Source organism: Hyalella azteca, unplaced genomic scaffold, assembly GCF_000764305.2.
Source record: "Hyalella azteca isolate HAZT.00-mixed unplaced genomic scaffold, Hazt_2.0.2 contig12663, whole genome shotgun sequence".
NCBI lineage: Eukaryota > Metazoa > Arthropoda > Malacostraca > Amphipoda > Hyalellidae > Hyalella > Hyalella azteca.
Window position 1 is genome coordinate 107,734 of NW_025942615.1, and position 26,512 is coordinate 134,245.

General features: G+C 36.2%; 1 protein-coding gene across 6 annotated transcripts in view; it reads left to right on the plus strand.

Annotated features, from left to right (window-relative positions):
* The window catches only part of LOC108676805, a 210,579-nt gene that overhangs the window by 68,283 nt on the left and 115,784 nt on the right, over positions 1-26,512 (plus strand). For 4 of the 6 annotated variants that reach the window (XM_047883342.1, XM_047883340.1, XM_018164946.2 and 1 more), the window contains 7 exons: positions 16,015-16,100; positions 17,742-17,865; positions 18,693-18,713; positions 21,067-21,141; positions 21,813-21,949; positions 23,681-23,750; positions 24,415-24,450. In XM_047883342.1, coding sequence (XP_047739298.1) covers positions 16,015-16,100; positions 17,742-17,865; positions 18,693-18,713; positions 21,067-21,141; positions 21,813-21,949; positions 23,681-23,750; positions 24,415-24,450 — 549 coding nt within the window. The remainder of the gene's footprint in view (positions 1-16,014; positions 16,101-17,741; positions 17,866-18,692; positions 18,714-21,066; positions 21,142-21,812; positions 21,950-23,680; positions 23,751-24,414; positions 24,451-26,512) is intronic. The other 2 variants (XM_047883339.1, XM_047883341.1) reach the window with 2 other exon arrangements.

Here is a 26,512-nt window from a genome sequence, read left to right on the forward strand (position 1 = left end):
ATCAATCATTCATTGTCTCGTGAGAGACTTCACGAGGAAACGATGCTGAGTCAAGCAACTTCATTGAATAAAAGAACGCGTTTGGTCATCTCGAGTATGAAGCAAAAAGGAGAACATTCTCAGGTGGACGATCGCTTAGACACTATCTTGAGGCGCGTCTAAATATACCGGCGGCGGGTGCCAGCGAGCCTCTCCGTCGTTCTCTCGCAAACCCTCAGTTTTAGTCGGAGGCTGCCCAGGCGCTTCACTCACACGGTGTGCCGCGCGCTCTTCCTCTTTCTTCCGGACGCGTTTTCCTTTTTCCGGTGCTATAATTTCCCCAATATTTTTATCAGTGTGACTAAATTCAATTTGAGTTGCAAGAGTGACGTGTGAGGGACTCGGTATCTGGTGTTTCGAGTGGTGGTCGTCAAAGTGCAGTGAACTTCGTTACTTGAGTGATGGCAGGCCCGCCCTCTCATGTTTATACCTGTGGTTTCTGATAAGCACAGGTGCTATGCTCGAGGAATAAACATAGACGTCGTGTTAAGTGACGTGCAGTGAACTGGCCGGGTTCCTAGTAGCTCAATATCGATAGGTCATTGACTTAGGGAGTCGAAGTTCAGCATTTTTGTGCATGTGTTTGAACAGACGTATGCTCCTTTCCTTATAAATAAAAAAAAAACATTGTGAAAAACCATGGCTACTTCAGTTATCAGTCAACAGCAGACGTCAACTCATTCGATGGTGAAACAAAGTTTCCATTCGCAAAAATCGGTGCAGCATTCTTATCACCTCAAGACGCCGGATGGTGACTTGAAGGACGTAGAGGCTGATTTCCAATCACTAGTGAACGAAATGGCCCGCGACGGTGGCCCCACCAAGCGAATAATTCAACAGCAAGAGAACCGTTCTTTTTCAAGCTCGTCCCAATTTTCGGCGTTCAATGGGGCAAATCCCACGAACCGTTCTACGACCTCATCCATGATGTCGAGTTCGAATTCGTCGACGCAGAGACTGGGTAGTAATCGCAGTGTTCATTCTTCTGCCTCTAATAGTTTCGACTCTGGTCTCGTTACCGCGGTCCCTGCAAGAGTGGTTCCTGCTCACGATTACACGGAACGAGGCGGGGGAGAGTCTGAAGTTGTGGTTGAGAAGTCCATGCGTGTCCGAGACAGAGTCAAAAAGTTGGAGAAGCAGCTGTCACAGGAAGATCTTGCCAATTCTCCTGTTCCCGAAGCTCTCATGTCACCTCGTTACAAGTCGGGCTCTATTAAGAACTTGGCTGAACAATTCAGTAATGCTCAAGCTGATGCACCTGCCCCGGCTGTCAATGCACTGGCGTTTAGTCAGGCCAAAGACTCCGTAGAGGTCATAAATAATGCTGAATTCCGAGGTGTCAAACAAATAGCTTCTACTTTTGACAAACCTGAGACGTCCCACCAAGATGAAAGCTCCAAGAAACTTGAAGTTGATTTTAAAAGTGTTAGGGAAACGGCAGCCAAGTACCAGGAGCCTTTCCAACTTCTACCTTCACCGGCCAAAGCCCCTCCCGCATTTCATCAAGACACGGAACAGGAGGAAGAGGACCTCGCACCTCCTGTGGCTGTCCTACCTCCTGCGACCATGAGGAAGGCTCCTCCCAGTCCTCCTCCTCGTCCTGTGGCGCCCACTCAATCCTCTTTGTCATCTTCGGCACAATCAACGTCGTCTTTGGCTCAGCAGTCGTCGGTGGAAAGCATATCAGCCTCGAACAAACAAGATAAGTTCTTAGCGGACGATTTGAAGAGTTTTGAGTCGGCTTTGACTGACATCACAAAATCAGCGGAGGGATTGTCCACTGATTCTACTGAGAGCAGATCCACTTCCACGGAAACTGTTGTGCAGCAACCACTTCAGTACACCGCGAAAGTAACTTGTGAAGTTCGTTCACGTGTCAACACGCCTGATGTGGTCGACCAAACTCCGGTTGTTCTTACCAGCAACAAGCAGAGCAATAAAAGCATCAGCGAGACAAAAATTACTCGGCGCAGCCGCAGTGAGACACGTACCTCTACAAGTACAGGATCTACTACATCAATCACGTCAAGCAACAGCCGTGGCGCTGCTCAACAAAAAAGTTTTGCCGTAGGTGGCGTAAAATCGCCTTCTTCCCAAGCCACGGCCCCGTCTACCTTTACCCCGTGCCAGTCTTCTTCTTATGCCAGCTCCAGCTTCTCGTCATCAGAGGCAGCCTCTACTGGCAAGCCTCCCAAATCTGACATGAACGAGCCAACTAAACTCAGTCTTCTTAGAAGCTCGAGCACGGGAAGTGTTGCATCAGACTTGAGGGAATCCATGACCATGACGAGGATTGGTAGTGAAAAGGATTTACCCAAGTTTAACATCAAGAAAATCAGACCTGTGGCTCCTCGTAAGTTATCCTTTATGAAAGAGTTTAGTTTATTTTTCTATTTGGTGCCCTTGCCCTCTGTCCTTGAAATAACGAAGAAATTTGACCTTGAAGTTTACAATGGCAATCTTTAGTAGCTGGCTATTAGTAAGCAGAAGTAATTACCCAAAGTTAATCACCAGTAGTAGATTGTCTCGGCCAAAGCATTAGCGCAACGACGGCTGACGCGGCCACCTGCTCAAGTGTTCAGGCGCTGTTGCGTCCTCAGCCAACTTTACACGCGTGTCGTGTGCCTGGTCGTGTGTTTTCTCCCTTCGCTGAGTTTTGCTCGCTATAAATTAAGTTTCAAATGATTGTGATTGATTACTATTACACTTTATTTAATTAGGACATTCTTCTAGTGTTGTATGCCGCCTAGCTTTATTGAATGCTGCCATGCAATATCTTCATATTCATGCGAGGGACAGTGTTTATTAACGTTTATATTTATATGAAACGCGCACTCGAGTTTTCGCGTCGTATACTGTGATTGTAGTCAGTTGCTGCTTTTTCTAATGCATATCGAATTTTATTTTATCAACGCTTTACAATATTCTAGTGAAGGGTTTAATGTTCAAATCCCCGCTAATGGGTCCTCAGCATAGTTACCTTTTATCTTTAATTCGGTGAACGGGTCTGATGAACTTAACTTTTAAATCTATTAGATATTTTAAAATTTCCATAATTCTGTTACTTACCAGTGCGTTCTGTCGGACTATTACTGGGCTCCTGATTAAAGTCTATTGAGTAAAATGACTTTGTTTATCGTGCCTGGTGGTTGTTTAGGAATGAAAAAAAAAATAAATAAAGCGCCCGCATAATGAAGAAGGGAGTACAACACTGCATGGACCACGTTGCGTAAAGAGAGTGTTGATTAAATTCAATAGTTTATATTGCCAAGATCTCGCAGAGGTCAGCTAAAATAAGAATGACTCGGCATCTAACTTTTAAAAATTTCCTCCTGCAACGTTGCTCGATGATTATTTATTTTGAAATAAATAAGCGTTCAAGAACAGACTAGATAAAGCTATGGAAAAATATATGTTCAGATTTGAAATGCCTAGCTCTTTATCGAACCCGGTGGAAGTCTAGTAGCTACTTCAAACTATCGTCAGTCATGAAAAGATCCGGTCAAATGACACGAGTTTAGATCTATGAACAAGGCACGAAAAGGAAAAGATTCGGCGACAGGCCACATCAGGCCTACACTTCAGCGCCGACATCACTATGTTATGTTATTCATCATTGTCGAGATTATATTTGTTCTGTTTCAGGTATAGAATAATAATTTTTTTGAAACATCTTAATTATCTCTGAATGTGATGGTCAAGTCGAGTTCTGAATTTTTGTCGAGTTCCCTTCGAAGTAGAATTGAAAAGATATAAAATTCTGCGGGATTCGGTTGCGAGTTGAAGCTGCTGTGTAGGCTGCAGGATTTCTTGCATTTCACACTTCTACATTTTAGCGGTGGCCCGAGTCTCGCGAGAGCGATCTCCCAAGCCAGTGCATTTGTTCTTGTTGCTCTTCACTCGTCCATTCTATAACGTTGTATAGTTATGTTGCACGTATGTGGTGGTTACGTGTTTTTTCCAATGCTTGTTTCCCTCGTAAATAGTGCATCTAGCAAACTGACTGAAACAAATTCAGAACTTTCACAGTGACATCTGCCACTAGTTATTTAAAAACGCTAGACTTTTGCGAGTTATACCGGCTACCAGCGACTAATTGGACTTCAACCTTGGCCATATTTTTCCCCAGATTTCTTGACTGAAAGTAAAGCAAAAAATCAGACGAATTTCACTGGCCTTTCTAGCGTTGGTCGATTACAACGCAACTGAGATTTCAAATTGAGTAAAACGTTATCAGAGTTCAATTGGTCATATACAATAATTTTACTGGGAATAATCTTTTGCAGACTAGCACCTCTCGATCTGGCGTTGTGAATTGTGGAAATGAATGGTTAAACTTCAGAAGTAACTTACGCACGATACTCATCGACAGGTTTTGATCGTAAGTTTGTCAACGTCAGATGCCCGTACGTGTCAAACTTCATTGCGTAAAGTTCGCTTCTAAATGAACTCGTTGTAGTCAGGCTTCTACTGACTCACTTGATCCAATGTTTTTATTGGCAAATGTTTTTTGTGCTACAATTTTCTACCATATACCATGCTAGACCGCTAGGCTTGCCAAGTCGTTCACGCCGCTCCTCTCCGACGCCTTACTTGTACAAAGTACCTGAAATACTGGTCCCTGAAGCCGCTATATAAGCTCATTAACGAGCGCTCACAGCAGATTATGATTGCGCGCGCAGAGATTTGGGAGATTTGCGATAATTTACGATGTTCTCGGAATATCTCGGTGAGTGAGTGCTGAATCGGAACTTCCGAGAGCGCAAAGTACGTACGGAAATATCTTTACGAACTGTGGAAAATTTGGGCTATCGTATGCATCTCTTAAACATCTAATCAGTGTCAGTGATCTTCGCTCGTGACTTTGATCGTTCGATGCTTCATGTGTTTTTTGTTTGGTTGATTCTGTTGTTTTTACAATCAAGAGACTACAATATTTTTCGGTTCGTTGTGGCGAACTTGAGAAGTTATTTGAAGTAACGTTAATTTTATGATTGACTTAAAAAACTATAGAGGACAATGAAAAGTGAGCTAGTGCGATTGAGAACTATTCTAAATTTGCTAATTTCAATAAAAGTTTGTAAAATAAAATGTTAAGTATGCTTGCTTTTCTATCGTTACATTTTTGGTGACGGATTGTTGGTTATGTCAATTAATTTGCAGGGGATGTTTCAGCATGAAGGTGGGCGTCGTACGATGCATAGATTTTGCCTAAAAGAAGCCCTTTTGAAAGCCGCCTCCACTTCTTATCATCAATTCTTATTTTTTATACTCTACTATTTTTCTGCCAGCAAATAAATATTTTCGAATATTTGAAATACTAATCCTCCATTATTTCTTACAGTAAACAATTCTTCGAGTTTTTGGCTGGTACTTTTAGCTCCTATGTATCACACACTATTGGTTTTAAGTTTTTCTTATGTTTCAGCCTAAATCACTCGTTACATTTGAGTCCCGTTTACTCAAGTAATTGTTGTTTAGCTTTTTTTGGTACAAGTACCTCGCTGAATGTTTGTATACCGCAGTACCTGATTAAGCCAGCGTTGCTGCGAGCTCTTGCCAAGAGGCACCCATGTAGCCTCACCCACGCCAGGCTAACATTGGACTGCACTTAGCAGCCTCCCCTCACTTCCCTCACTGCGGACTCTTGGGGACCCGCAGGGGACAAAGTTTACCCTTCTTTTCACCTTCATCGTCAGTATTTTGACAAGCTTTCCTTTCCTTTTCACCTTCATGATCAAGACTCCGACTAACTTTCTTTTCCTTTGCATTTTCACCATCAGAACATAAGCCAAAATTTTGTGCCTATGCGGTTGCAAATTACTTGCCCACGTCATAAAATAACGTCTGACCGTTGCAATAATCACTGACCGTCGGTAATTTTTCATTACACTCTTGAAAATAGATTTTTGCACTAAAACAAAAAAAATGAAAAGTTTCGGCTCGTTATTCACGAGCCTACCTTATTTTGTCCACTGTCAATAACACACCATATTTGTAGATAAAATGAATAAACAATTAATTTTAATTTGTTATGACTTTTTTGTTCCGTGATTGAAAGAATACGTTGTGTTTTTTTGGCAGCCTCATTCCAAAAGCCCTCTACAAGCTTGTAAATTAGTTTCTCAGAAGTTTATTTAATGAATCATTAACTTCCAGGGAAATGTTTATACTTTCGAAACTCTCTATCGTTTGTTGGAGGAGTGTATAGTAAATGACCATGACATGCCATTACATATCAGCATTTCATGGTCCTTTCGTGGGAATAAAATTTCTCAGCAAATCGAGCTTTGCCACGAATCATGAAAGCATTCAAGCGTGAAATTCATTGATGAGATTCTTTGAATCAGAGCATTGCTGACCTACAATTAGCGCTCATATTTTACCAGTTATCGACTATAATGTTGGGAATTTATTCACTACTCTCGATAAGTGGTAAGTGCGATAATAAAATAGTTAAATGTGATTGGTATCCCATATACCTGATAAGTCTGAGCTAAATTGTAGTGTTGCTTGCACTTTCCGGAGATTATCCAAGCACGTTAGGGAGAACAACATTATTTATGCGATTCTATTCAAGTTTCAGTTACTTTAAAAAAGAAATTCCACGCACATTACGGAGAACAAAATTATTTATGCGATTCTATTCAAGTTTGTTACTTTAAAAAAGAAATTCCACGCACGTTACGGAGTACAACATTATTTATGCAATTTTTTTTTTAACTTTCAGGAAATGTAAAATAGAAATTCCAGCGAATTCGGTTGCTTTCATTTTTAGGAGTTCATTTTTGCCCTCCATTGTTGCGTAATACATCAAGGTTGCCACTCTCTACGCTACGTGGGCTCGCTGCCCCCTGCGACGGCTACATTAAAACGCACACCTCACCGTACTTTTTTCTCCGCTCTTCGTCTTTATTTTAAACCTTAATTTGAGGAACAGAATTATGAGCTGACGCTGACGCATCGGGCGCCTTCAAATGAACGCGCCGTGCCAGCACTGAAGTATTAGAAGACGCTTACTTGTTTATCTTATGTTCAGGGCTTATTAATTACTAACATTATATACGCCGCTTTATTTGCTTTTAAAATGTAGCCAGACGAAATTTTATTTTAATTGGATTGACGAATTATTATTGTTTTTTTCTATTTTTTTATTTCGGGCCGTTTGTCTACTCTTATTTCCTTCGAGACGGAAGTTATACGGCCTCATTTTAATTCATTTTTATTGATTCTAATGCCTTCAAAGAAATTTGATGTGTGACAAAAATTCCTCCAATTTATAATTGCAGAAATCTCATTTATTTGGGATTTCATTCTTTTAAAGTAATTTATTCAGTCATGAATAATTTATTTTATCAAATTAATTGACTTAAAATTAATTAATTTATTTTTTAGTGCCTCAAAAATTCATTTATATTGCAAATTGTCTTCTTAGTATTTTATCTTTGTTTATGTATTTACGAATTATTTCACTTAGTAAAATATAATTAGCTTTAAATTACGGCACAATAGGTGGGCGTAATTTTGTATCCCTCAGGTTCGTTTCCACAAACTATATATATTTCTGTTTCCTATTAACGTTATTATTGATTCATTATTTTATACTGCCGCCAACGTAACTCTTTAGGCGTTAATTTAGAGCTAAGTAAACGTGTCTGAAGAGATTAATTCTAAGTGTGAATCATGTCCTCATTTTACCTGCAATAATTTCTTCATGTTTTTGCCGACACTCACAGTCAGCTGTGCGTACTCTGAACAACCTTGCACGAGAGGCTGGCGTGAAGCCCACCAAATCTTGAGCTCAGCTGAACTGGTCGTGCTGAGGCCCTGTTCTCGCTCTGCACACTAGTTAATTGCGTTGTATATAGTGCGTTGAAGAGAAGTTCATCAATGTCGTAGGCGTTAGCTATAGAAACCAATTCAAAATAAATTAAACATAATGCTTGTTGCAATATTTACAGATTCCTTGTTCAATACTCTGATTCCCTGCTTAAAACTCTGAGAGCCCGAATTGCCAAAATTAATTTTTACCCTCTGCTACTTATGGCGAATATTGGTCGAAATATATATGGCGGAAATTGGTCGAAGTTGCCGGATGAAAAAGCCCAGTAATGTTAGAGCGGAAAGTTGCGGACGTGTTGTCGTGCTGAGGCCCTGTTCTCGCTCTGCACGCTAGTTAATTTCGTTGTATATAGTGCGTTGAAGAGAAGCAAGTTCATCAATGTAGAATGCGTTAGCTATAGAAACCAATTCAAAATAAATTAAACATAATGCCTTAACAAATCCGTTGTTCGATACTCTGATTCCTTGCTTATAACTCTGAGAGCCCGAATTGCCAAAATTAGTTTTTAACCCTCTGCCTCTTGTGGCGAATATTGGTCGAAATCACCGACGTTGACTGGTGAAAAAGCCCATTAATGTTGGAACGGAAAATTGCGAATCAGAAACTCGCAGCTTGCTTTTGAAATTGACAAGTTAATTATTATCTTCAACGGCCACACAACCTAATTATATGCTTGTTATTTTTTAACCTGATCCTCAATTAGAACTAATTGCGCTACCATCAGGCCTAAATTTTGAGTGTGGCTTTGAATCCTACATCGATAATCTCAATGACGATAATTATGAGTCATGATAGGAGAGGTATCGATTCCCTAATTAATTATTCCAATAAGACATACCCTCACTTCCCCCATCAATTTAACTAATTATGAAGGTTATTGTATGCAAAAGTAATGCATAACAATAATGTCAAAGAAGTGATAGGAATTTGAGTTGTATCTTTGCATATGAAATTGGGACTGCAAAATTATTAATAAGAGCTAGAACAATAATGCCAAAGAAAGTAAAATCTGTCTAATAAGAATTTGAATTTTAGTTTCTTAATTCTTTGTATTTGTGTTGTAGGTTTTGAACTGACGACGGAGCTGATCTTCAAAACATTTTCCTTCGTAAGAAATAATGAATTCGTATGCTGTTTTCTATGCTTCTAAATTCGCGATAAACGTGCAATTTAAGTAATTAAAAGATATTGTGTACATATTCTTCTAGCATTTTGTCATCAGTTTCACTGCTTTCGATTGTAGTTCGATGTATTCGGCTCGTTGCAAGATTGGTGTTTATATAAAATAGTGTTCCGGCACAAGGTACTACTGAGTCCCTCGTGTGTTGGCAATAGATGAATTAGAGCGACTAGATAAAAACGAGCTCGGTGTTGGCCACGACCAGAATTTTCCTAAAGCATGACAGTTCTTGGCGAGCTCGTCGAGACGAGTTGTTTTGACAAGCCTGCGCTCTGCTGACTTATGCTATGGGGACGTTAATCATGGTCGTGTGTTTAGTGGACTTTTAATGAAACGTCGACGAGACTCTAAATTGTAACGGTAGAAATGCGGAGACGTGCAACTAATTGCTTTGTTTTTTTTTTTGAGGGGGCCTAAATGAATTGTTATTAGGAATTAAAAGATCGCCTATGTAAGTGAAAAGTTGTTGCTTGTTGCGCCGTCATGTATGATTTGATGAAAATGTTTGAGTTGCATTCACTTTTCAGACTGAAATATATCTTCTTTCAAGACATGATCGAATAATTATAAAAAAACATGATGAGTCAGAACAAGTCATTTGTAGAACGACTTAAAGTTTTATTGATCTGCATATTGACCAACCTCCATTTGAATGTAAATGACGATGAAACTAAATCGACGTGGCTTACTAACGTTCAGGAATTGGATCCCTTGTATCAAATTATCCGTGAATTTTCTGAAGAGGCAAACCATCGCAAGTCGGAGTTCGATCTATTCGATCCTCTGTAATATACTCGTAAATATTGGATATTAGAATTATTCCAAGTTAAGCTAAATATAAAATTGATAGCTTTTAACTCGTATAACATAGTTGAGTTTATTATAAAGTTGAATGAAGAACTTGATGAAGAAATTTTGCGTCGGCAGACGATTGGTTCAATTGCATTCATCAGAAGATGGTATAAATATTTCCATTCTAATCCTTTCCTATTATATACAGTACCTTTACTGCTCATGTTTCATCCAATTATGTATATGCTGGCAAATCTAGTCTCTCTTCACAAATTGTAGTTATGCTGAGATTGTGGTTTAGTCTGGACCTCAATTTCAACTGATTTATTTTCTTCATTCTATCATGAACGGGCAATTAAACAAACAAAGGAACGAAATTTATAAATGATTAAACTACAGTACCTTTATCCAGTTTTAATAAATAATTTTAACCATTTAACGACAACGTAGTTTACTTGATAGAAAAAAATTTGTTTAACCTGAGTTAGTGCCACCAGCCATACAAATTTGTCGTTGACTCATCGACGACAATTTAAGCATCCCGAGCGATGTCGGTAACGATGCACATCACCGACTTTTACGGCGTCGTTTGTTTTGCTAGAGAAATAAAGAGCCCGCGTATAAATAATAAATAAAAAAATAAAGAGCTTTACTTCTGCGGGCTGTCGCTAACGCAGTGTCGCCCCAGCGCGTCGACTGCAATTAGCCATTATTTTGCGAGTTTTTTTTATGTTTCGTATTTAATCAATATTCATTAACATTTAATTATTATTTATTATATCAATATTTATTGTATTCTGTAATTGCAGGCCCGTGTAGCCACATTTTTAGTTAGTTGCATCATTTGTGTTTTGTGCCGCCCTGTTTTTACTTGTGGAATCAAAACAAATAAGGATTTAGATGCCTCATATCGTTGCCTAATACTATATGAAGTGGATTGGTATTATGGCATTGCTTGCTTGATTCAATTTGTAAATTAACACCAAGCATAATTATTTTTGGCGATAATATACGTGTTTTTCTGTATTGACAGCAAAAGATGAATCAATGAAATATGGCCCTAGTCCAGTTGATGTTTCTTTTCAATAAGAATTTACATTCTGACGTTATTCTACTTCTGAACATACTTACTCATACAAAGTAGAAAAAGTGCTGAATAATTATGCACATGGCTAGAGCATTAATTAATCTAATTCATTCAGTAAATGATTGCATTTTTGTAGCACTGAGTTTACCTCACTCAAGACAACGAGAAGTTCCGTTATCTGGTGTAAAGGAAACGATAGGCGACAACGCTATACTCTATTTCAGTCTATTAGCTCTACCTACTCAGTTAATGAGGTGTGAGTGCTGGAGGTGCTAACAAGAAAGTGCTAACAAGTTACGCATGCTGGGTAACATTTTTTGTGTTCGTGGTTTACAAATTTTGCTCCAACATCATTCATGTATACTTCGTTCGTGACTAACTCGGCTAAAAATGCATTCTGACTCGTGCAACTGTAAACGATGCATGTATTCCATACACAAGAAACCACATAAGGTAAATTTTAGCTTCTTAATGCTCTTGGATAAAAGCTTAATATGAAGGAGCAAAATTTCTAATTCTTCATAAAACCAGGCATATGTTAATAACATTGTTATGAGTTATTTTGTCTTTAATATGCACAAGCTATAAATTTGGCATGTGTTTTTCCCCTCAAAAATTTGTTCATTCTCTCAAGTGATAGAATTTATTGTTTTACAGACAGATAAAAGATAACATTAAATGACTCTGTTGGACTCGTTGAAATGTTGGCTTTCTCATACATAATTGTTGTTGCATTGAAGTCCTACTTGTGATGTGAATAAATCGCCTGCATCAAATTCATTCTATTGTTTCTTTTATACATATGCACGCTATATAGCCACTGTGGATGTTCTACCTGCACATACATCAATTTATTTTTCGCTTGCTATTAACCTTATGTGCGACGTACCCTCGAAGTTCGTTTGAATCAGACGCCACGATAAATGCTTTGTAGAACAATAATTATATTGATAATAATATCAATATTAATAATAATAATGTTAATTATAATAATACTACTACTTCGTACTTCTGCTATCACATGTCATCATGCTTACGCACTCTCTCTCTCATGTGCGCATTGAATTTTTGGTATATTATCAATAAATTGTTCTTAAAAATACATTTATTTTGAAATTATTTCGGTTATAATTAAGCATTTGTTGTAGAATAGGAAATTTATTTGCTTGTGGCATAGTTCGCTCGTGTTGGAGGCTAAGGAAGAAAAATCAGCCTTAAGATTCAAATTAGTTGTTATAATTAGATGGCTGCTTTAATCCATTTAGACAAGTTTAGTTGTAAAAAATTTATTCTTTCTACAAGCCTACAATATCCTAATAGTATTTCCATTTATGCTCACCATTATTTTTCGTATGTTACTTGGTTAAATTTTTCTGAATCTTCCTTTTAACGTGGAACTCGTTTTTGTGTTGCTCGTGTGTCTGATGTTGGCGCGTGATTTTGTTTTGAAATTCCGGATACCTGACGCGGGCGCTCGGGTATTTTTATGAACGGAAGCTCGTCTTATTTGTTGATGGGAGCCCGAGCGTAAACAGGATATCTCGCAGACCAGGATATTCTCTGAGCCACATTTGACATGATAGAGGACAAAATAATGTGTTTTAATGAAGGTTCTGTTTGCTTAGTTTGTAAATTTATTAAATTAAAAATTAGTTAAAATTTGTTTAGTTTGTATTATGCTGTTACTCCTAACGAGGGCCTAGCGGCATCAGAATGAAATTTTGTTTTCACGTGAAATGATTTAGTGTTCGAACATGATGGAGGAATTTTTTTAATTTTTTAATTTAAGGAACATGTTGGAGGATGTATTTTATCTAATTATTTGGGTTTAAATGGGATGCCTTGAGACATTACATTTAATTGCCCGCTTGGCATTAATTTCGATATAAGCGAGTTATAAAGTTTGAAGCCGTCGTAGCACTGGCCCACTGTAGGATTCCTGATCAAGGGTGAAGGTCAGATCCGTCCTTGTGAGATTTAAATTCATTTTCCGTCGTACGTAGTTACTCGTGTCTTATATGAGTTGAATCATGATTCAACTCATAATATATGAGTTGAATCATGAGTGGGAACAATCTCTTCATTGAATTTTATACTTCTTGGAGATCCTTTTTTTACAAATTTTCTAAGTAAAAACTCTAAAATCTGCGCGAAATCTTCTTACTTTAGTTTAAAGAAATGACCGTTCGTAAGTTGCTTAGTGCATGGTTGTCTTGACTTTAGAAAACTTTCTATAGGCGCAGCTATTGAATGGAATAAAACTTCAAAAAATCCATTTACTGGCAACTCGGTGTTCAGGATTTTCGATTCCTTGATTTTGAATTTTCATAAAATATTTGTATGGGTTATATAGGTATTCGGTGGACAAATTAAACGGCACGCGATTAAAGTCGTTGTGAATTTTCCAACAAACTTTTTGGTCTCGCATTCGGCTTCGAAATGATTTGAGTGCGTTGTATGAAAGTTGTGTGTAAATCTACGGGAAACTGCTCCCTCTCTTCATAATTTTGTTTCAATTAATTTTTTTAAAATTAAGCTTGTAGGTAATGTTCGGTCACCGGCACGGTCCACTAAGCTGGCGCCGTTTTAAAAATTCGCGCTGTTATCGTTAGCAATCTTCAGTGTAATGATTGAAAAAATTCACCATGGGCGTGTAGATGAAAAATATGCATTGTTTCTTTTTTTAATCAATCTATGTGAATAAAATGGCGCACAAAATAATACTTCCCTCAATTCAATTTACGTGAATCAGAACGTCAGGTCTTTGTAATGCCATCTTTAATTATCCGCTCATTTATTTGGTTTTTAATACTGGGAGAGAATAATCGATATTTTTTCGTTAAATTACATTTTTTTAGTCCCGATTTGTTTCAAGTGTCATTTATAATCTATTCAATTTCATAATTGGGATCCAATTTTTTAAACAATTAGCTATTTTTTCACTCCTGTGACGTAAATTTCATTTCCGACTCCAGTTTGTGTTAAAAATTTTCTACAGGTAAATTAAAATTCCGGGTTGTTTCAATTGATGAAACATTGATTGATTGCGTGTTGATACTTAATGTCACAATCAATTGTTGAACGGTAATTACACCCTTGAAGTATGAAACTCCTGCATAATGTAATTAATTTTTATTGAAGCTTGCTATATTTAATTGGTCTTAAATTTTATACTTTTTGAAATTAGATATTGTAATAACGTGTTCTTGTCTGATTGCAGGTGTGTGGAGCCCAGGTAGGAGCAATGATAGGGGCAGTAGGGACGAGGGTCCAACAAAGCTTGAGTTGAAAGAACCCCCTTCGTTTGGGGACGTTCCTCAGGTGTGGACCCCAAGCAGGGGTGAGTAACACTTTCGTTTATATAGTATAAAAATTCAAAACTTTCTCGGAGATCAAAATTCAGATGAACTTGATCTGTCCCAGCCACGCATGCTGAAATCCACCCAAAAACTTATGGCTTTAACCTGCTAATTCATCAATGGTATATTATCTCTAAAATTTTAACCTATAATTTGTTTCTCAGTGAATACAAAAAATAGGAAGCGTAATTAATATCGTGATCCAAATGCAAAAGAAAAAAATAAGTTAAGTTTTATTCAGCTACATGCCAATTGATTAGGTATTCAGCTTTCGTGAGCTTGGGCATTCGTTACGGAATTCGTTGAGTTTCATGTTGAATGGATTACTACATGAAAAAATCTTCTAACAATATTTCAATAATATTCTTCAATTCCATCGACTGCTTAAAATTTCGTTCGATTGGATCAAAATTTGAGCTCCTCTTTACTCATGATTATTTTGCTCAAAGTGATGAGAGTAGATTCAAGTTAATTGTAACTTCTATCTGGATGTCTTCTGGTGAAATTGTGATCTTTTATTCAAATAATTACCTATGAAAATTATTTAGAACTAGAATTTTTCAGTTCAATAGGTATATCTGCGTTTATCTTGGGAACTTCCTCACAAAGTGTCTCACGCAAAATATTCATACAAGTTACATTTTTAGTAATATGCTCTTGCATATCATCTATGACCAGTGAAATGAATCATGAGTTCAAATTAATAATATGTCAATTTTTCTATGCATCTTGAAATGTGCTGCAATAGTTTTTTTTTAATGGCTAGCAACGCATTGTATACGCTTTTCATTGATATCAGCGTGATTGTTTTCTAGGTGGAGTTAGCTTTTTTGTACTATCATCGTGTTCATAATCACTTTATTGTAGACATTTCAACATGCATTAATTAAGTAAGAAAAAAAAATTATGAGAGATAATTAATTAAGAAAGAAAAAAGAATAATTAATTAAGAAAGAAAAGTGTCCCCCGGAATTCCAGATTTTTTATTCATTCAAAATTCGGAACAAGCTCTTTACAGTACGCAACCTTCATTGAACTAGGATAACTAGGCAGCAAATAATCCTGCTCCTAATAACATCCTAGTGCAGTTTTTGTTGGACTCGTGAGCAAGGCACTCCACCCTCTGCATCCGGTCTATCAACAAGCAATGTTTCCTGTGCTAAGCCTATCATGCCTTTTTGGCGTTCCAGATTCCATTGATTTCAATGGAATTTAAACGAGGCATCACATGCCCGCAGATTTTCATCAAGGCCTTTGTGAAAAATGTCTGGTTGCTGCCGTAGAGTTTTCAATAGTGATAAAATATGATTTTTTTTCTTTTCCTAATAAATTTAACCTTAGTAGAAAATTAGAAGAGAGAATTTCAAAGGCATGTTTCAGTTGTTATACCCGGGGGTAAACTACAAACCGAATTGTTCAGGAATGGATTTTTTCATTGTAATTCTAGAATTTTAAATATAATTAATTGTAATTTTTAACTGACTACATTTTATTGCATAATGTATGGTCATCCCTAGTAATTCATTCCTTTGTGGTATTTTTTCATTATTGCCGTGCATTTTGTAATGCAATCAAGGTGTTACTGTTATTGGAGTATTTTATTTTTTTTATTAGCTTTTTAAACTCAATTGATTATAGATCTTGTTGCACGAAATTATTTAATTTATTTTACGAGTATTATATTAAACGTAGCTGAACTTACGTATTTGTGCAGCGGGCTCAGCCAGCCCGTCGCTGGGCCGTAAGGAGTACAGGAGGGTGGCGTACGATGGCTCTACGCTGCACCGACGGCCTTCTCAGGTGACCATAATGCTCAACATATTATCACTATAAATTAACTAAGTTTACTTTGGAATTTTTTCGATTATATTTTGGATTTAAAATATTCTGCACACTGGTAGTAAAGTTATTCAAAGGATTTTGATTTTTAACTGCCGAATTGTTTCTTTTATCAGTTTTGATCCTTATATATTATATCCTTATTTTATTGTACCGTACAAAAAAAAAAGGGAAAATAATTTTTGTGCGTATAAAGAACAAAATTTTGCTCGTGCAAAGGAAAGTAAATTTAAGCATTGTAACGTTTTCGAGCGAAAGGACATTTACGATAAGTCACCTTACAGATTATTATAAAAAAATAAAAATTTTGATTCAGTGCTGATTATAATGATGAAAAATTTTTACTATGCTTCTTTTAAGCGATATTTTACCTGAATTCAGCAAATTAAGACTGAAAACCAATTAATATATTATTTATAATATTGCAGGTTCTCAGCTCCACTTTTCATTTGCATTTGCTATTTTTGTATCAAGAACCCAATTGGGTTAGAAAAACTTCTTTGTAGTTTTTAACATCAAACCAGATCATGATTGATCTGCTCAGCTAAGTAGTCACGTTTCGGCAATACTAACACAAAAGTTAATGCACCGCTTAATTCATCTAATATTCACATCAATCATGATCAAATATTATAGGAGTTATAATCTAACCAAAACAAACTTCAATATAATAATAATAATAATTAATGACCATAATTTAATTCCTGGATAAAATTAGGCTTTGTACACTAGCTTTTTTGTGCATCCAATATCCGTCGGATACCGAGCACGGTCTCTATTAAACTAATCATCCAAACAAATGTGTGCATTTTGCAATTACGCTAATGGCTTTGAAATTGCCTGATTGAAAGCCTAATAGGTACGGCGTCCATAATAACCACCATGAACGATGTCCTCATCCATGCAAGGCGACACGTTCACGGTCGTTGCTCGATAGGAATGTAAATTAATTTAATGATGGGTCATGTTTTGTGACCAACAATGAGCCACAATTGGCGTGACCAGCTGCAGTTTGTGTGATTTTGTAACAGTGATGGAATGTCGCTTAGGTAGCGTTTGACTGTGAATGATGAACGATTCAACGTTCCAATGCCCGATGAACTATAATAATATGACGCGAATTTTTTATAAATCGTCGAAGTAAACATTGTTTGAAATGATTACTCTTTGCTTGTCTTCCATGCAGCATTCATAGCTCATACAAAAAAAATACAAAAAAAAAATTAAAAACAAAAATACCTGAGAACTTTTAACGCGAGAAGTTTTTCTCATTATTTTACTAGATCAATTTTATTTTGTTTCAGAATTGAAATTCGTGAAGAACTTGACGGGAAAGAAAATAGCAAGAACTTTCAACTTATATCAAGTGAAAATGTTCAAGCTAACGGATCATAATTGTCACTCATTTTTAGGGACATACTGGCCAAATTGTTGCTTATTTTTCGACAATTCAAACAAAGGCACAACAAATTAAAAACGCACCAAATACAAATGAATCTTGCTGCGTAGTGTACAAATAAATATTTAAACAAATAACTCCGTAAACCTTGTCGAGTTATAAATTTGTGTCATGAAGGTAATAATTGATGATATTCCTGGCAGGAGAATGTAGCAGCACCTCGGCCTGAGGAAAGCTTTGCTTGGAGAGACAAGGAGGCACAGCAGCTGAAGACATCGCTGCCGCGCTCGCAGAACCCAACAGTCACGCTACTCCAGAAGAAGAGAGGTCAGTCTTAAGCACGCGTTGCTTTAGAAGTCACTATTGTTAAAACAATGAGTGATGAAATTTGTGGCAGTAGGGCGATGCATTGAAAATTGAGAATATTTTTACCTTGAAGTATATTGAGACGGCAGACCGTGCAGCGCTCATACCGATCCAGCATTTATAAATGCATGATCGACAACGACTTCTCGGACTGAAGCGAGTTACAGAAGACAGGATTAATGATTACTACTCGGTTTAAAAGAAAATGTGTTCTCCTTATAGTTTTTTTGAAATTGCATTTGAATAATTTCTTGCTTTTATGCTGTTATTCCACATGATAATATTACATAAAAGCTAAGAATTTATTTTTTCAAAGTGAAATTTGTTTCCTCCTATTAATCGTGTTATTTTTTATATGATTCTCGTAATCGATTCATCTCTAGCGCTTGGTTACCGTAGTCGTGAATATTTTCCTTCTAAAACTGTTTACGGTTTACAGCGTTCATGTTTGGAGTTTCTTTGTTCTAAATGTTTGACAGTTTAACTTCACATTTGTTTCCATTTTTGTCCGTCGTTGCTCGATTTTTACCAAAGCATTTTCAAAACATGCGTTCATGAAATGAATCCTGACGCCTTTGTTAAATAAAAACATCTAAATAGAATAGTCGGGAGAAGATGGACCACCTTTCCTGATTTCTTGGATATAAATTAAAAAAAATCAATGGAATAATATATTCCTTGATGAACTCGTATACGTATATGATGCTCTGGATATTGAAAAAGAATAAGGAGAATGAATTCTCGCTCATCCTATTGGCTGTATTTTCCAATTGATTTCTTTTGAGCAGGTGATCAGCTTCTCGCTGGAGGTAATTTCATTTATTTTTTTATTGTGGGCTTTGGATTCCGTTTAGCGTCACTGCATGCATGGTGTTCCTTACCAGCTGTAAATACATACATTAGCCGCACTTAGCTGGTGAAAAAAATGCTTTATTCAAATTATTCATATAATTATTCATGAAATTTATAATCATTCATTTACTAGTGGATCACGTCAAATTTTCTTTCAAGATGACGACAAATCTCTATTGAGTGGTCAATACAGTTTGATCAACAGTAACTAACTTTTAACTTTTTTCTCCAATTCCTGAATAGAATGAAAACCATAAACATCAAGATTTGTCATTTGCGCCTCCACCTCACTTATTTGGTAATGAATGGAATCGCCAGTCTCTGCATTGAGAAATCTGAAACAATAAATTTACAACGAGATCTTCTTATGGTCAATTTCTATTCCAAACTTTATCGTACGAACTTCAGATCACGCGTCCAATGAAATGATTTGTATACGATATGCATTTACGTTGCGATTTATCGTTGTCACTCACTTTAATCTGCATGGTAGTGTTGAATATTTCTCGAAATTGCATCCTTGCATCAAATATGAATACTTCTGTGTAATACACCACATTTTCAAACAAACAATTCTGAAATGCAATATCTCCTCTCTGCCGTAGGTAAAATTGTACTCACAATGTAGTTTCCTGAAAGTACTCCAGCTATGGAAAAAATAAAAATGTCGGAGCAAATTATCCTTTGAATTCCGAATAATCAACCTTTCAAATGGGAAAGGTCCTATCTTATCTAATGGTGACGTTAATACGGCCTAACGTATTTAATTCGCTAATGCTTCATGCACGAGAATCTAACATTTGGGTGATATAAAATTAAAATAAAATCAAAATTGCGCAAAAGCATAAACTTAAAATATGAAAACATAAATGCCTTCAATCACGTTTCCGACACTATGATGGGGGTACTTTATTTTGTCCAAGGGTCAAGTTCATCGTCTAGCGTTATGCCTCTTGTTATTTGGAACCTATTTTGTTGTATTTACGTCAAATCTGTGTCCAATATATCGTTATAATTACGTTTGCATCCCATGATAAATAATTTTAAAGTTCACATGGAGTCGCCTGCTCCTCGATGTTGTTATGATAAGATGCTGTATTTTGTACCACTAATACTGCACGGTAGGATACATTGTACTCTTGCTGTATGACCCGACCCTTCATCTTAGATGTTATTTTACAGAATAGTATTTATTTCAAGAAGAAATTTCAAGAAGCAGATCGTACCATCAAAGTTACTTTATTTTATGTCCCTCTTTGTTCATTGTTTATGATAGTTTGTCCAGTGACGAATAATTCCAATAAGTTGTTTGTCATCGTGGTCCAATTCTCTCATGAACTTTCATTCTGAGTTATTAAGAGCCATCAGCTTCAATGCATAAAAAGCACATGAGTTATAATGAAGATAATTATTACATTACTTTCGATCTCGTAATTAATTCCACATAAAAAAAAAACAGATGTATTCATACGTGCAAGAAATTGTGCTTAATTCAAGCTTAAACCGTAATGGGAAGAAAGCGGTTCTTTAATTTTAATGCTTGATAATGTTTTCGTATCAAATAGTTAGTTGCAATTATTTCACCGAATGCCTTAATAATGCTGAATTGAAAACAAAATGAATTAATATTTTTCAGAACCCTCTTTAATTTTCGTACCACCCGAAATGCCCTCGCATATCACAGCTCGAGAATCACAGAAGTCGGTGAACTGACATTTGCTATGTGCAAATTATCTATAACATTTCTTATGTCTTAATAATCAGCACTTGGCTAAAGTGCCATTTTATTATATTTTTAGCATATAACAATTTTACATTTTCTATTACGCATATATTACTAAATTTCAGTTATCTTAACTAAACGTTCAGCTCTCGTTTATGTTGATGACGATAACTGCTTATAATCAACAAGGGTTATTCGAGTACCAGCGTTTGACTGCTATTTATCACGCTTTTTGGTCATTTATGTCAGATAATTATCATACAATTATGTTTAACATGTTCTAAATAAAAGTTGGAAATAGGTTTCACTATTGTCTCATAAGAGGCTTCTTCGATAATATTGGATCGATGGATCGAAGCATGATGTGAAAAAATGCCCTAGTGTTCATTCTTCACCTATAATCATCAAGTTGTTTGTCCTCTACTTCGTGATTCGTCCTGCTTTCACTCGTGTATTAAAAAAATGACGATGAAACAATTTAATTAAAATGACGATGAAACGAACTCAAAATTGAAGCGTTAACTGAATTTTATTTGTTATTTAAATCCTGCATACCTCTCACCCCGTGCCTGGTGTGCCGCGTGCAGAGGGCCACATTCCCTCTAAGCGACCCGAGTACCTGTCTGGCGACGAGTCTTCTTACTACAAACCTTCTGATAAATGTGAGAGTCTTGTTAGTGTTATTCCTACCATAAATGTGAGCGTTTTGTTAGTGTTATTCCTACCATAAATGTGAGCGTCTTGTTAGTGCTATTCCTGCCATAAATGTGAGAGTCTTGTTAGTGCTATTCCTGCCATAAATGTGAGCGCCTTGTGAATGCTATTCCTACCATAAATGTGAGCGTCTCTGATAAATGTGAGCGTCTTGTTAGTGCTATTCCTGCCATAAATGTGAGCGTCTTGTGAAATCTATTCCTATCATAAATGTGAGCGTCTCTGATAAATGTGAGCGTCTTGTTAGTGTTATTCCTACCATGAATGTGAGCGTCTTGTGGATGTTATTCCTACTATGAATGCTTGCGAAACACCGTTGCTTTGAAGCCTTTACCTAAATTTTCGGGATGATTAAATTGTGTTACCTGAAAATTATTATTCCCATTATTCCCATAATAATGAAAAAATGTTGCGTGCCATATTCCTGGAAGTCTCTTGAATAATGTTTTTGTAATTGCAATCATTAATACTGGCCACTTTTCCCCTGACCAACCTCCGTGATTCTTCATTCAAATATCATAACTATGTTCTATCTAATTGACTTAAGCAATAGCGGTATTACCCTCGTATTATTTCGATAGCGGTATTACCCTCGGTATTACCCTTATATTACCCTCAGTGTACACGATCAAGCGCGAGTATGAGAGCGAGGACGACGATACGGGCAGCAGCCGACGCTTCGCCGTGCTGGGGCCCCGCAAGATCGATGGCGTGGGCCCCACCACCGTCGACGGCGTGCCTGTCTCTCTTAAAACTGTGAGTGCTCCTCGTCTGCTTATATATAATATATTGGTATAATGGCGAATGAGAAGCTGTAAATATGCATTCAATTTTTATGTGTGTGAGGTACAACTTAATCAAGTAGCGGAAATTGGGTGAAAATCATTGGTGCTATAATTTGCGTTCATAATTGAATTTTCCGGCACGCATTATCTAATTTTTATTTCAATAGTTTTAATGTATCCTAATTAATAGCCGATAAAGTGTTGTATGATATTCAGTTTTAAACACAGTGCTTGCCATATTTGAGAACATACGTTGAACAGTCGCGATTTATTTGGCTCATCTAACACGAGCGACGTCACTATAACTGTAAAACACGACACAGTCTAACCAATTATAATAAAAAACTAAAAACATACATTCATGTTTTAATTTGCACGCTGCCTAAAGGATAGATTAAGACTTTTCAAATTACTCAAACTTCGTTCTAGAAGTCATAAGCTCGATAAGGTCTGTACAAACTGCCACATTTAGCATGTCGTGCTTGGCTCCTTGTAGCATTTTGTGATGCAGGTTGCCCGGCATTATGGTGGTTATTTTTCACGATACTTTTGTTTCGCTATGATTTTTATCCAGGAAACTGGTTGCTAGTAAATAATGAAATACGCATTTTACATTTTTTCCGCCGTCTGAATGTTGTTTTTTATAGTAAAAAAACTATGAACTACTACATATCCTCTACAAAGGCATATCAGACGCTACGAGATCATTCAAACCTTTTTCCGTAGATAATTATTTGGCTCCATCCTGGTTGATTAATTTACCTGTTTTATGTCTGTTTTTCTTATAGTATATATTTAACATAGAAGTGTAAATGTAGACTTAGAATCAATTGCGAACATGAAAAATTCTATTTTGCAATTTGTGTACTAGCATTTTGGTCCATATTAATTATCTTTTTGTGACACTGAACCGCTACGTTGTAACCGGCATAATCAGACAAAATTTAGATTAAGTAGAGACGAATAGAACCTCAAATTAAAAATGTGTAGATTTTTTACAGCTTTCTTTCTGGTCAAGTTCAATTATTCCTTGAATAATGCTTGATGACATATAAATAATTACATTTTTGCATGAGCCACGAAGTAAAAATATGATTGCTTAAGGGTTGGAGTTATGCAAGTTTAAATTTCAAAAAATTTCCCTGCGAGGTAATTAGGGCTTAATTGAATGAAGCGATCGTTACATGTATTTCCCCATATAGGTGAAAGCCTTCGAATTTGGGAAAGGAATGTCCATTTATTGCACGCATGAAGATTTATGACAAATATCCAATCGTTCGCTTCCAATTTTGGAAGCACCGTTGCCTGACAGATTTTTTCGCAAGTTTTGCATCATTGTTTGGTACCTGTTGCATTCATTGTTCTTTATTTTTAAGATTCTTCAATTTTCCTCTTCCCGTTTACGCACATCTGATTGTTAATTGTATTGGTCTCAGTTTTCTATGTATTGTTAAGTTAAATAGTGAAATTGTCGGTTTGAATTGACATTTGAAAATTATTTATTATCCTGTAGAATTATAAATTTTCTCATTGATCCTGATCGAACTGTAATTACGTATGAACATCCGTTTATATACTTGCACTAATTATACTCCTTATTTGTTCAGGCTTTAGAAATTATTTTAAATCTCATAAATTGACTTTTTTGGAGCTGATTTTATTTAATCTTAGATATGTAATTCATTAGCATCATTAATTGCAGGGAGTGAAGTCAGAATACCAAGGAGACTGGTACCGAAAAATGTTTGACTCTCTACACAAAGTAAAAGACGGTAAGTTTGTTATGCATGTGCACAATTTTGAGCTTTGCTTCGGGTAACATTTGACATTCTACTTAGTAGGATTGTTGGATTATTTGATAATGACAAGTTCCATTCGAATAATCTTCCCAACCTGATGAAAAACCGTGAATTGTGGTGTGTTTGAATTGTGTCTTGTAATTTTTTGATGCTTGTGAGTTTTCTACTGGCATTGGCGATTAAATTTATTAATGAATGGTTTTGACATAGGATGTGATTGGGGTTAAAAAATTATTTTCAAGTGCATAAAGGTATCTGATTTTCTATGAGCTAAATTTGGAATGATAGGTATAATGGTATATATATAAATATGGTGATTTGCTTTTTAGTCATTTTGAATACGGGACGTCCGGTATTACTTCACCACTAGCAAGCGCGATGGTCACCATCGTAGTTTCAGTAATTAAAATTTTCTAATTAAAATCAATTTTTTTTTTGGGTTGATATTCCTTGCAATTGCTTTGTTTGTTGAAAAAATAGCCACTTGAAACGACGCTCGGAATTCAAACAGCATTTCATTCATCGCGCCCTGAAATTTTCGGTCCTATTAAATAACATTTTTAGCAATCTGAGACGGTATAGTGTAGAATTTTCATCGTGATTTATTAACTATCATCTCGTATATGTCTTCTTGCAGACGATTTCGTGACGGTCAAGTATAAAGTTCCCCGAGGTATAGAATCCGTTAATTCAGTTTGGCTGAGATTCCACTCATCACGCAATACCATGCACGTGCAAAAATGACAAGAAAAATTTATCCATTGCCTCACAAATTTTCTTTACTTGAATTTACATTATGGTCTGTTAAATAATGAATTCAAATTGGAAATGAACACTATGTATATATAACTATACTGAAACCTGAACAGAGCAAATTCAAGCCAGAATACCAGATTTTGCATTATATAAGCGAATGGTTTGGCATATCCAAAACTTGCATAACAGAATAGATTAGTGAAATCTTTCGAAGCAGTGCGAGTGCGTGTTTAGTGGAATAAAAGCAATACTCGTTATTTATTAAGCTAACACTGGTCTCTATTTCATTTCTATTTTTTTATTGCATTTGCACTTCTGACTCTTAGTTTTGAATGCTTGAACTATCTTCAATTTTCGTATGTTCGAGCTGAGTGACCTTGCCCCGGCCATTGTTATACGCTGTAATTTTGTACGTTTTTTGGAGTACTATTGAGTTGGTCATCTAAATTTGTATCTTGTTTACACGAACAAAGTTCATATTCTGTTGCTTCGGTTCCTTGGAATCTACTCGTTAGTAATATCCGAATTTAATTCATTCAGAAATCCCATCGAAGGTGATTTATAATCTAATTTGAAGATTTATGATAAGCAAAATATTCATGTTCTCTTGTCACATGAGCCATGCGATTAGAAATTGCCACTCAAATTTTGACATCGTCGCTATAAAGAAAATTTTTTCCAATTAAAAATTGTGATTAACTTCAGGTAAGGTTACTCATCTCCGCATGGCCTTCGCTGTTGCTTTGTACAAGTTTTATCTCAAATGATTTTCATCTTGTTTATACTTTTTTCAGCAGTGATATCAAATGTCCACCAAAATTTTCTCCGACTTAAATTCTAGAGTTCAGATGAGCCTGATTACAAAAAACATATTCAGAACGAAATAACTTTCAAATCTATCAATATTAACACAGAACCTTTGAAGATACATAAAAATGAGAAATACTAGCTTCATTTCTGCAGAAAATCTCTTTCCTCTATTGGTATATTTTTTTGGGAGGGATCCAGAAATGAGAAAAAATGGCTGTATTTAATTCAAATACTGAATGATGATTTCGCAAATTTTAATAAATCTCCTCTTTATTGAAATGAATTCTTACCAGGAAATGTATGATCGCAATTTTCCGCCTTCCCGTTTCCGCATGGGCAATTTTATTCCTGCAGGCAATTATAATTTGACTGTCTCTATTTTAATTTAAATGCTTACCGATGGCGTAGCACATCTATAATGGTCACCCCCTAATCCTTTGTGTATTGAAGGCAACGCCTCGGACTGAATTGCATTGACGAAGTCAATGCATCCGATAGAAAAATGCCAAACGAGCGCTGACTAGGTTTATATTTGTATGACTGACTTGTATTTATGTACATTGATTGGCACTATATCAGTCTATAAGGTATGAAGTCACAATGAGAAAATTTGTTTGATTGAAAATTATTGTTTTTATTTCAACTTTGTCGTGAATCATTTTTTTCTTTTGGAGAATTACCTTTTATTTTGCTACGCGTATCTTACGTTGAGAATTTATTTCTCCCAATATTTCTGTTTAATTTGTTCCCGAGCTCTACCTCTCCAAATTTTTTGAATGCTCGCTTGTTGTTTGTGATGATGAGCTAACTTAACCTGCAGTAATCCCGAACTGAAAAAAATAATTTGTCTCTATGACATTTTTGAGCTACATTTATTTATTTTTTCAATTTATTTTGCTTCTATTTCTTACTTTTATTTGGTTTGAATTTTGGCTGCCCTTCAGACCCACATCGTCGACCTGGTGGCCGAGGTAAAGCTGTGTTTAAATCTTAACATTTTCCATAGAACTAATTATTGAAGTTCTTTCAGAATATTGTTTTGCTTAGCAAGGAATGAGTAGACCATCTAAGTCTCTGTGAAGCAAGACTGATATGGAGATTTGATTTTTTAGAGTTGAATGCGAAATAAGCGCTACTGGTACATCGAAAATCAGTATGCACCGAAATCA